Source organism: Myodes glareolus, chromosome 1 (genome assembly GCF_982192425.1).
Source record: "Myodes glareolus chromosome 1, mMyoGla1.1, whole genome shotgun sequence".
In the NCBI taxonomy this organism is placed as follows: domain Eukaryota; kingdom Metazoa; phylum Chordata; class Mammalia; order Rodentia; family Cricetidae; genus Myodes; species Myodes glareolus.
Window position 1 is genome coordinate 98,422,199 of NC_142026.1, and position 12,530 is coordinate 98,434,728.

At 41.9% G+C, this 12,530-nt stretch overlaps 1 protein-coding gene across 2 annotated transcripts in view; it reads right to left on the bottom strand.

Moving 5' to 3' along the window:
- Man1a1 (mannosidase alpha class 1A member 1) overlaps positions 1-12,530 on the bottom strand; it is a 177,325-nt gene that overhangs the window by 26,264 nt on the left and 138,531 nt on the right. For both annotated transcript variants that reach the window (XM_085690066.2, XM_048425311.3), the window contains exons 7-8: positions 3,021-3,144; positions 1,160-1,253 (exon numbers count right to left, since the gene is read on the bottom strand). In XM_085690066.2, coding sequence (XP_085546192.2) covers positions 1,160-1,253; positions 3,021-3,144 — 218 coding nt within the window. The remainder of the gene's footprint in view (positions 1-1,159; positions 1,254-3,020; positions 3,145-12,530) is intronic.

The window sequence follows — 12,530 nt, forward strand, 5'->3', positions numbered from 1 at the left end:
TCCTTCATCAAAGCCGCTTTTGCCAGGTATTTGGTCACAAGCAGTCAGTCACGTGATTCTATGGCCACTCGGGTTGTTGTCTACTAGGATCAAAGTTACTCCTCTGCTTTGTCAAAGCATGTATAAATGACACTGGTAGATTTTAATTATGGTAGAAATCACAGTGAACATTAGTACCCTTTGATGTCTGTCTTGATTCTGTTACTGAGTTTGCCAGTTTTCCCCACCGTTGCTCACCCAATGTAAGTGCAAACATGCACAGGAAAAAGGCAAAATGTCCCAGTATTCATAAACTCAGAAAGGTGCCCAGGATTTCCAGTGACCCGGAGACCACACTGAGTGGGAGGCTCACGGGTCTAAGGCAACTAGATCCAGGCTCTTCGTAGCAATTACAAACAGGAGACAAGGGATTTAGCACGATTTTTTTTCTTATTATTAACTTGTTCTTTCAAAGAAGTACTTCTAAAAGAATAGTAAGACCTAATTATCTCAGAATATGATATTTAATATAAAAGAAAGCCAGAATTAGAGTAAAAGTTCAAGGCAGTGTTACTACCTCCACCATAGCTAGATGTCTCTCTTGCTTTCAATTGCTACTTAACCTTTCACACTCTTTACAAATTAGCTGGAGAACATTTCTTTTTACAAATTCCAAGCCTTTCTACCTCTGTTGAAAATTAGCTGAAGTGCGGGCTGCTGGCATTAGAAGATCTTGGTTGACGCTTGTTTCTATGTTAAAGGTAATTCACACACAAGAAATCTTTATCTGGTAGCTTAAAATTATGAAGAGGAAGATCTCTGTCTGTGCTTCTCCTTTCCCAACTCCTAGTAGAAAAGGTCAGAAGTCATTTAGCTCTGGGTAGCAGCATTACTGTCGTCAGCACAGAGGACCCTGCTTTCCTTGTAACCCCAGGGCAAGCCTGAAGGCCCCCACCTGACACACCCTGGCCAGGTCTTCCTTTTCTGACTAAGAGTTTCAAATATGCTTACAACAATGTCATCAGACTCATGGCTATCTGAGAATACGAGCTGTCTGGTTTCCCAGCAGCAGTCTGTCTGAGGCTGGTAATGTCTCACTTCCCCTGCCAACGTTCCTTTACAAGAACAGTACGGTGCTGGGCACCCAGAAGAGAGAAGGATTGCTCAGCTTTGGACTTACGTTGACCCCACTGTCCACTACTGGGGTTCAGATAGTTAGGATAAAGGCCTTCCGGTTTGTCCAGCTTGTTCAACACTGTTCGAATATTCATTACCTATAAAAGAAAAGCAGTGCTAATGTGAAAATCTAAGATAAAGTTCACATGCCATTCTTTCTATCTTGCTCATTATTATTATTATTATTATTTGGTCAGGGTGGAAAAAAGAGTCGATAAAAGGTTTGAGAATTAGTAGCGTTGTGATTGTCTTAAGTGCATATAGACATATCTATCGAGAACCCTGGATCCCAAGTGGAGACTGTGATCTATATAACAAGACAGTATCAATGTATAAAACAAGTAACTACTTGTTTGGAACTGTGCATCTGACTAGGATCATATAGAAAATAAATATAAATAGTAGGTCAAGAGAAGACCACTGCTGTGGTGGGGGGAGAAGGGATTATGCAAATTCTTCTTCATTGAGTTCCACCCCTCAGCCTTAGTGCAAGGGTATTAGGAATTGGGGCTCTGAGGGATATTCAGGAGGACAGGCCTCTTTGCCACCCTTGCCACCTGCCCCTTGGCAGAGGCACACAAGAGACCTAGGAATGAAATCTTCCTGACTCAAATCCCAGCTGTAGACCTGTGGGTGGCCACAACACAAGTGAGGTTGTTATGAGCTGCTCCTCTAGGGCGATTTTGGCTGTAGTCATGTGAGTTCACTCGGGCAGAGGCTAACAGGACAGGAGATGATGGGAGGGAGCACGGCTGTACCATGGTGGTCGGGGGTCTGGGAAGGATGAGGTGTGGTGCGGGAGAATTGTCTGTATTCTGTCAATCATATTTCAAATAACTGCTGATTGGCCAGGCAGAAAGTATAGGCGGGAAAACCAGACAGGAAGTAGTGGTGGAGCAAAGAGAATGGGAGTATTCTGGGAAGCAGGAAGCTCCCTCTGCATTCTTATCCAGACCACCGAGAAGCAACATATGACCTGCCCTGCTGAGAAAGGTACTGAGCCATGTGGCTAACCTAGATAAGAATAATGGGTTAATATAAGCTACAAGAGCTAATAAGAAGACTAAGCTAATGGGCCAATCAGTTTATAACCTAATGTAGACTCTGTGTGATTTTCTTTGGGGCTTGCTGGCTATGGGGTACTGGGTGGGACAAGCAGGCCCCTCCTGTTACAGAGGTGTTTGAGGACAATTTCAACAAAGTGAACGACAACTCTTTTCTTTCAAGGAGTTTTTTTTTTTTTTTTAAAGAGGTAAGAGCTAAAAGCCAAGTGGTGAGGTAAGGTAGTTTGGATGGGTTTGTGTTGTGATCCAGCTGCCCTTACTCCCCCTGACTGACAGTGGAACTTCCTTGTGGTCTGTAATTAACAAGGATGTTTGTGTTCTTTCTGGCCGGTGGGTCACCACAGAAGGAGTAGAGGTATAAAAGGTTGCTGGGCAAAAATAAAGGTTGCTGTTCTTCCACCAGAAAAGAAGCCTCCATGTCTCAATCTTGGCACCTCCCTGCCAGTCTTGGCTATCCAGGCTGCGCTGGCTGCAGCAGGTTTGCATCTTACTAACGAATCTATTCCCCTGCCATGGCTTATTTGTGTAACACTTTAACCTCTCACATATTTGCTTCATGCACAGTATACAGTACTTCATATTTGTAGATGGAAAAAATTCATACAAATAAATAACTTATTTAATGTCCAGCAAGCCCCACGGGGGAAGGCAGGCCCTCTCACCACGAGTTACACAGTATCATAGAGAGACAAGGTTGACCCTCTGATCAAGGGAAATCAGACACATTCCAGAGCTTCCTGCAGTTACACAGACCTCATTTTTTTTTCCTGCCCGCTTTGCACAAGCGCTCTCAAGACTCACCTTTTCAGCGAAGATGGGGTTTCCTGATAAGTGGCTCAAGTGCATGAACTCCAAATGCAAAGTTCCAAATTCTGCCAGGATACTGCTGCCCCCCGAGGCCCAGGGCCAGTTCCGTCCAATGCCGCTAAGGAAGAGAAGACACAGGAAGACACCAGTCAGTTGAATTCCATTTTCCAACATTCTAAATGGTCTAAGTGGGAAAGCTCACATTTTGTCAATGGCAGCTCTATGGGTTGATTCTAGATATATTATACATTGTTTTCTCAGAAGAGTGGCTTTAAGTTTTGACTCCTATTTTTAATCTGAAAGATTAAATATGTCCATGTGACATATTTTGGAAAGGTCAGGTGCTATGCAGCAATATACATATACTCTTTCATGTCATCAGGCCCAAACACTGCCCATGCCCTGTTTCCACATACAGCTCTTAAACATTTCAATAAAGATTCCAAGCAGCTTTAGATATTTACATTATACTCAAAAATCTATTTGGATAGGAGATACATTTCAAAGATTCTTTACCTAAGTACTGCTGTCCTTCTCCAAATCCTCCCTCCAATTCCTAGACTGAATTCTTACCCACCAAGACATCATCCTGGTCCCAAACATAAATTGCATCTTGAGATATGATCAGACTCTTGGGTATGTGCTGTGGGACAATGGTCTATACCCTGTCAATTGCATTTTAATAAATGTTGATTGACCAGTAGCCAGGTAGTGCGGGAGAATTGTCTGTATTCTGTCAATCTGTTTATTTTGAATAAACGCTGATTGGCCAGACAGGAAGTATAGGTGGGGTGATGAGAACAGGAAAATGCTAGGAAGGAGGAAGCCCTCTCCTCCCATTCCTGTCCAGACCACGGAGAAGCAAGATGTAACCTGCCCAGCTGTGAAAGGTACCGAGTCATGTGGCTAACATAGATAAAAATAATGGGCTAGCATAAGATATAAGAGCTAATAAGTAGCCTGAGCTAATGGGCCAATTAGTTTTATAACTTATGGAGATCTCTGTGTGATTTTCTTTGGGGCTTGCTGGCTGTGGGGTACTGGGCAAGACAGAAACCCCAACAAGCCAGTCTTCATGTTACACCAGGCAGGAGGTATAGGCAGGACAACCAGGCAGGGCGACGAGAACAGGAGAATTCTGGGAAAAGGAAAGCTCAATTCTGTAGTCGTGACTCACCCACAGAAGAAGCAAGATGTGACTGCCTCACCGAATAAGGTGCCAAGCCACTTGGCTAACATAGACATGAATAATGGGCTAATAAAAGTTATAAGAGTTAATAAGAAGTATGAGCTACTAGGACAATCAGTTTATAAGTAATGTCGACCTATGTGTGATTTCTTTGGGAGTTAACAATTGTGGGAACCGGGCAGGACAGAAACCTCAGACAACAGGTATGGTTTGTTTCTGGAGAAATACTTAAAACTTCAAAACATATATGATAATTCAAATAAAGAATAAAGTCAAATTCCTGACTGATAGTTCATATTCCTGTGTCTGCAAATGCACATCTAGGTTTTGGTTCAGACTTATTATTGCATATAATTTGATGCACAATAGTGACTGTGAATGGCCTGGGGTACAAGTACACGACTTCGCGAAAGACTCTACAGAGCAAAAATAGGAGGCAAGTATTTGGGCAGAAGGACTCCAGTATGGTATGCAAATGCCAAGGCAGAGGTGAGAAGAATTCCTGGAGTGTCTTGCACGAGGATCTACATTGCAGCATCATAGGCCACAGGACACTTCCTCTGGGAGGAGAGCCCAGAGGTGAGGTTTAAAGGATAAGATATCGTGAGGATAAAGCAATGAGGAGGTGAAGCTGGGCATGCACCCACAGCAGAAGGAACCAAGTGCAGAATCAGACAGACCTTGCAGATCGGAGAGGGAGGCGGCAGGTATAGTGGCTCTCAGACCTGAGCCTGGGACCAGAGGTCTGCTGGAAGTCTGATTGGTCTCTTCTTCACACAGACTCCTTTGAAGTGCTTTTCTTGGTGCCCCCTAACCTTCCAAGCTACCCCCTTTTACGTGGGTAAACCTTTTCAGGCCTGTCACTGCCTCTCATGCCAGGCTGCTGAAGAATGGGGAAACTTTGGGGAAACTCTAGACTAAGCCTCACTCCTATTCTCTTTCCTTCTGGAGCCAATTTCAGGTTTTGTTTTAAAGCTCACAAGTATGGTTGATATACCTAATAAAAGGGAACACAGAGAAGTGAAAATCTTAGATTCATACATTTTAGACAATGTCCTAAATTTTTCAGTTAGTGGAATATGAGCTAGTCTTATTTTATAGTTAGTTTAATAAAAGGAATGTTGAATTACCCGGGTGGAATGAAAAGCTACCTTCAGGTTTTGTTAACTCACAGCCAGACAGTCAGTGCATGGAGCCACTGGTCACTTGCTGTCATGACGTATCAACAGATTTATTCTACACATTTCATTGCTAAACGAAGTCCATTAAGCAAAACTCCAATGTCCTTGGTTGTGGAAAAGTATTAAAAACTAATAAGTCCATATCAGGATAAGACAAACTGACAGCTTCATTCCAGAGAAGGAAGAAAACAGGATGTAGCATTAAGTTCAGCCTGCCTCCCAGAATCTCAGGAACTGGTTCTTTTCAGCAGAGGAGATTAGAACATGTGCATACTCAGAAGTGCCAATGAAACAATCTGAGTGCACTTAAACAAAACTCAAATTTATTTAGTATCCATACATTTATTTCTAGTAATTTACGTGATGTATTAAGAGAAAACTGGCGATCCACTGATCCTTTCTCTGGTGTTCACGGAATAAGGAAAATCACGTTCTTTCCTTTCTCTGCTGAATAAGGAGTAAGAAATGAAAAGCGTGCATCACGCTAAGAGAAAGGCAGCTGGCTTTAGGATAGGTGTGTACGCGAAAGAATGCTTTTGATTATCTTTCAGCACCCAGAATTCATGTATTTCAGGAAAATTACTTACAAGACGGATAACTGTGCGGGATCTTTACACCTGGGAAGTGGGCTAAAGAAGTCGGAGAGGGCACAACTCAACCTAGATCTCATAGACAAGTCTGCGGAGACTAGCAGATTGGTCTGGAGAGGATGGAGCTGACAACATGTGGCAGTGACCCATGTAACCCTGAGACACTTGCTTCCATTCTGGCACACCACATATTGAGTCAAACCCAGATTTCTGTTATTCAGAGAGAGGAACAGAACACTTCCTAATGTTGTTTCACTTAGCACTGTTAAAAGATATGACCTAGCCTAGACAGATAAGGAATTCACCTTGAAGATCAGACTGACCTTGAACTTGTGATTTCTATTCCCCAAATGTCTGGACTGCAAGCACCTACCACCACACCTAGCTATTAGTTCCTCTTTGTTCTAAATTCTGAGTCTATGGCTGAAATGATGCATTCATAAAGCTAAAATTCCTGCATGGACCATGGACATTTGTTACTGTGAGAGAGGAAATGAGTTCACGGAGAGGTCTGCTCTCTTGATTTGGAAGTCAGGGTACCCTGAGTAGGCTGCTAGCATAAACCAAGTATTCTAGATCTTCAGTTCAGAATTACTCTCATCTATAGAGTGGGGGATTTAAAATGGGTATTTTAAAGGCTGCTGTGATGTTCTTTATCTGGCTTGTTTTACAAACATCAATAATATTCTAGAAAAATATGTTAAAGACAAAATAACAGCTTATGTTAAAAAATTATTAGCACCACTAGACAGTCCTGAAGGGGAGGGCCATTTAAATATTTCCAACTTTGTTATAATGTCTACATTTTAAGCCAAAATGATGAAATGGTGTATGGAAATGTATACACAAAAAGGCAGCTAACACGATCTGGGCAGCTGCCAAAGGTTTGGTCCAATGAAGCCTGGGGCAGAATTCCCAGCCCTGTGTCATTCTCGATTCACATCCATCCGTTTGCTCCAGTGTCTAGCTCCCCCACTACAAACAAGAATATTACTTAATATGTATGCTTCAACTTTTACTTAGATCCAATTTTCAATATTCTAGTAAGGCCATTATTATTTGAAAATAAAACTTAATCATATAAATAGCTGATTTCAGCAAGTGAAAATAGGAAACTCTTAAAGAAGAATTGACTCACTGGGTCCTTTGGAAAATGTGGAATTTTATTTTCATTACAGGGTTTCAATGGTTTATTCGCAGAGGCAATACACCCTGGCTCTACTGTACTCAAAGCATTTAAGGGGGATTATTTACTGACCTCGTTCTGTTGCTTGGGAATAATGGGTAGCAGGGCCAGAGGAAGGAGCCACATCACCAAGGGCTCCATGCTAGCCATGTCTGAGCCCCATGGGAGATCTGCTAACTCTTCCTGGGGCCTGAAATGATGTAAGTAGGTGGAGGATCATTCTGAATTGATGGTCCTTTCAAATAATCTCAAATGGAGGTCACTCAGGGCACTATCTGCTATTGTCCCTACCCAGAGATAATTTGGATCAGTAACACAGATAGTTGGCAATCCAACAGGATCAAATACAACGAATACAGAATTTATAGAGCTGAGATGACTCTCTAAAACTGCCAGATGAATATACAAACAAAACATTAAACAGCTATACAGTGTCCATTAGTTATGATTTTCAATTTGCCTTTCTTTGAGGCTTCCTATTCTATGTAAAATGGAAAACGATGCAATTTTCATTAAAAAATGAGGAATAAACTCCATAACTTTTGTGAGTAATTCTTGCCTGAATGGTTTCTGATTAGCTGATCAGTGAATAAACTTCCTGTAAATTAACAGTCTATAATATGGTTTACTCCTTGGGGTTATGGACTCATCAGTCTTCGGAAGAAAAGCTCCCCACATCCTATATATTACACTAAAGCCTTACTTGTGTATGCAAATGCAATGCCCTACAGGGATACTGAATTCAAAAGAGAAAATTAATCTGTTGTTACTCCTTTTGGACTTTTTGCCAAAATTAGGAAAGAATAATTAGAAATCTCATCAATGACTGTTTCATTTAGCTTTATCCCCAAAGCTAATCGATTAGAGACGTGGCCATTTTGACTGCATGTACTTATGCCCCCTTCCTGCAAAGGTCTGAAGAATGCAGACAGCTTGGTAAGAGCTGTATCCAGGGGCGGCCATAGTAACCCAGGTCAAGACTGCCCTGAAGCCCATCCTAGAAAACCCACCAGCGAGGGCCACCCCTCAGGGAAGGGTGGCTGCTTAAATCTCCCAAGACCTTCCACAGAAGACTTTTCACAATGTCCACCACAGCACCTGAAATTTGCTGTTTTCTCCTCAGTGGCATCAGCTACAACTATTTTAGGTTGTTTTAATTTATTCTGATTCCTGTGACTCTTCTTTGTACCTCGTTACTAAATTTGGGGCTCGGAATGGTAAGTTTCAAAGACTGAGCAGCTAAGGAGCACTTCTCAAATAACCTTCTTCTGTGATCCCAAGACGCCATCAGCCTTTCTTTTCTGCTTATCCCCTGGGTAAGATCTCATCGCTGTCAAGTGACAGCGGAGTGGGTGAATTCAGCTGTCTCTGGATTCTTAGGTGAACTGGCACATCCTATTATTGGGTTCCTGAAACACTATGACAAGGGCAAGTAGAACTCAGGAGAAGACACTTTGAGGCATGTAGGATGTATGAGTGAGCATGCATTATTTCTCTATTTTAAAGAAAACAGACTAGCCAGTAGTGGTGGCACACGGCTTTAATCCCAGCACTCAGGAGGCAGAGGCAGGCGAATTTCTGTGGGTTAGAGACCAGCCTGATCTACGAGAGCTAGTTCCAGGAAAGGTACCAAAGCTACACAGAGAAACCCGGTGTTGAAAAACCGAAAAAAGAAACAAAAAAGAAAAACAGAATCCTATCATATACCTTGCTTCAAGTACCCCTCTGATGGGGAAGCTCAACCAATCACATCTGGTTAGGGTGTGGCTGCCTGGAGCCCAGGTAGAAAAACTGGGAGATGTAGGTGCGCTCTCTCTTTTTGTGGTGCCCGCTGGACCTACCAGATTTCGTAACTCTCATTCTTGTAGTATAAGTTTTTCCCCTCTTTAACCATTAAAGTATTCCTGTTACTCTTGAGCAAGCCTGGTTATTCGTTACACCCCTCCATTGTATTCCTTTCACTTTTTGTGTCAAATGATGTACATACTTGTTTTTGTTGAGTGTAGTTTCTTACTGAGCGTATAAGTTCTTATTTGTTACCAAACTTACCTATCTAGAGACAAGGACTCATTGTGTACCTTTGGCTGGCCTGGAACTCAATAGGTTGGCCTTGAAGTCAGATCAACCTGCTTGTACCTCTCAAGTCCTGAGATTAAAGGCTATGTCACTACGTTTGGCTTGTTTGACTGACTTAAAACACACCCTAGCAACGGACACTGAAGCACACAGCTTTTATTTCCTGCCACTGTTCCCAATTCAGCAATATGTGTAGCTGTACCTTTTCACACCCACTCATGTCCGGACAGAAATGGCTATGCAGCCTCCACTGGGAAGATGGTAGTTTAATCATGTACACCGATAAAGAGGACCAATTTGGAATGTGTAGCAGAGGGGCAAATGCCTATTTTTCTGTCTTTCTTGTCACATGGCGAGAAATGGAGAACTCATGGGATTTCTCTACTACGTCTGTTGTAAATCACGGCACTAAGCCTTTAAAGCGCAGCCGCTGAACGACTCTGTCACTGTGCACACCTCGGAACGAGACAGAAGTGTGCTCCGGCCCATGCAGCCTCTTCCTCAAGGGCTTGTGCAGTCAGCCCCTGAAGACTCGCACTTACTAGGATTTTCCATACAGTTGTCCCGCTACTCTGTTTTCTGTTTTCCACACATCGCACTTCAAGACAGAGAAATGGCCATGAGATTGGGCAATGTTTGTTCAACCGAGGGTCAGCCGGGGATGAATTGTGAAATTTGCTCAGATTCCCGGCTGCTATCCACTCTCCAAATTCCGTAGCACTGTTGTCTCTCGTTGCGATAGTGGACAACATTTCACTGGGGAGTGTATTCCATCTAATTACAAACTGCATCAACCGTAAAAGTGTATGAGCTGCACCGTGCTATTTCCGTACGTGTTTTGATCATGAACACCTTACCCTTTAATAATTATGGACATTTTACTTGTTTCATAAGAGCTGAAAGTCTGGCATTATTTGCCTTAGGATATCAGCAGCAATGGAGCAATTACTATTGGACACGATAGTTATCAGTTTTGCCAAAACTAATGTTAGCCTTTTGCAGAAAAATCTGTGACCTATCAGTACAGTATTAAATGACTTTATTCAACAGGCTAAAGAGAAAGCACTTGCGGATGTCCCTTGCCAAACGCAGGGACAGAGCCAGTCGGTTCATGTGAACTCACTGAGAGCTTACTCGGCACCAGTTAGCATGCGGTACATCATCAAGGTCTGTGGAAAATCTGCCTAGGTAGTTTTAAAGCTAATCTGGCCTTCGCTGAAAACACTGAGGGTTGAATTCTCAACCTCAATTCAACTAAGGTTTTGTCCAGTCAGAGAAGCTGAATACGCAGTTTGGGGGGCGGGGAATCAGTTTTGTCTTTCCTATAAGCATTTCCTGAGATCTTTGCTTGAGAAATCAAGTCGGTTCTAATGACATTTTTATAAGTGTGAGCTTTTCTCAGTGTCTGTAAAACACGCTGATTCCTTAATACTGAACTCAGTAGATCATCACTGTTGGTCTCTTCTGGACCTGTGGGAGTGACGGAGGAGGATTACTTCTTCGATGCCAAAATCAGATGGGTAATAAATTGCTTTTAAGGCAAGATCAGCAAAATGAATACTAAAGAATCTATAAGGAGAAAATATAAATACTGTAATTACTTTCTAGATTCACAAATGATGAATTACAAAATGGTTCAAGAAAACAGATGATGTTTAGATAATCAGAACCAGTAATTAGGGTGTTCTTTTAAGCTGTGTTATACAAACTTAGACATCTTTGTTATAACATATAATGTAAATATAATTTATAGTGTAAATGTAACCAAGAAAAGAACTATCTTATAATTTAAAATGATAGCTTTTCTTAGATTTGAATTTTTATGTAGAAGTAACACACAGTATGTTCATTGTTTGTGGTAGAACAAAACAACCCAGAGAGAGTCTGACTCAGTAAAGTGTTTGTCTTCTGAGCATGAGGACCCATGTTTGGACCCCTAGAAACTGCATAAAAGGTTGGATGTGGTCATGCATGCGTTAACCCTAGCGATGACAAGATGAGAGGTGGAGCCAAGAGGATTCCTGGAAGCTGGTTGTTCGGTCCACTTAGTCCAGTCTACTTGAAGACTAGGTCAATGAGAGACTCGTCAAAAGAACTCACAGGAGTGGCTGGAACTCACAAGAGGAGTGACACCTGAGGTTGTCTTCTGACCTACACATACACAAAGACACACAGACACACACAGATACACACACAGACATACACATGTACACGTACACACGATGGGGAAGATAGATATTGTCAGCCACCTACAATTTATACTTCGGACGTCAGAGATTTACAAAATAGTTTGGCCACCAAAGTTTTAGACAAAAATTACAACAAAGAGTAAAGAGGTCAATGAAGAATATAGAGCACAATAAATACATGTATTCTTCTCAACAGAATTACCAGCATGCAATCAATGGGCCCTGCTTTGTCCTTCAGAACCTCCATTTTTAACTTAGAGTCAGTGCTGTGGGGCAGTCTGCCATGTATCACAACACACATAGCTTTGCGATACCTTGTGGGTTTAATTTTTCATGCTTTCTTTACCCCCAAACTGGAGAATAAGATCAATGTCAGGAGGACACCTATTTGCTTTGCTCCCCATCTCTCCTCTGCGTAAACATTCTCAGAACAGGTACCCGAATTTAACAACTGTTGCAGTCATTAATCTACTTCTAATATAATAATCTTTAATGCTTTCTATGAAATTTAAGAAGTACTTCAAGCAAGATTTATCACTCACAGCTAACACATTTTCTATCTATGTATGGACAGCTTACATGTTTCATTTATAAGTTTACATATTTTCAGTGATTAAATATTCTTCATGTTGGAAAATCATTAAAAATGTAATTGAGTTTCAGGAAATTCTACAAAGGAAGAATCACCAAAACATTCTTATGTGCTTAACTTTTGATAAGAAAACAGAAAGAAAAAAACAAAGTCTTTGCCCTATATTTCCTGAGAATAGAGTTAGGTCTTCACATGACCCTAGGGAACCGTGCACGGCAAAGGCTGTGGGAATTTTGATACCGTGGCCTTTAACCTTTGGAGATGTAAACTGCGATGAGCACAGAGTTTGAAGGTGTGTGGAAAGGCCAGGGTGAACTCCGAACAAACTCTCACAACTCGGCATGACTTTTGCATGGAGATCTAGCTTGAGGCCTACTGAGAAACAGAGTGAACGGGAGGTGCGTTGGGCTTCAAAGGTTGGGTCTACTCCTGGTACAACACAGCTTATGATTGCAGTAAGTGCCTGTTTTTTCCTTGAATGTCAATTTAAGAACAATAATG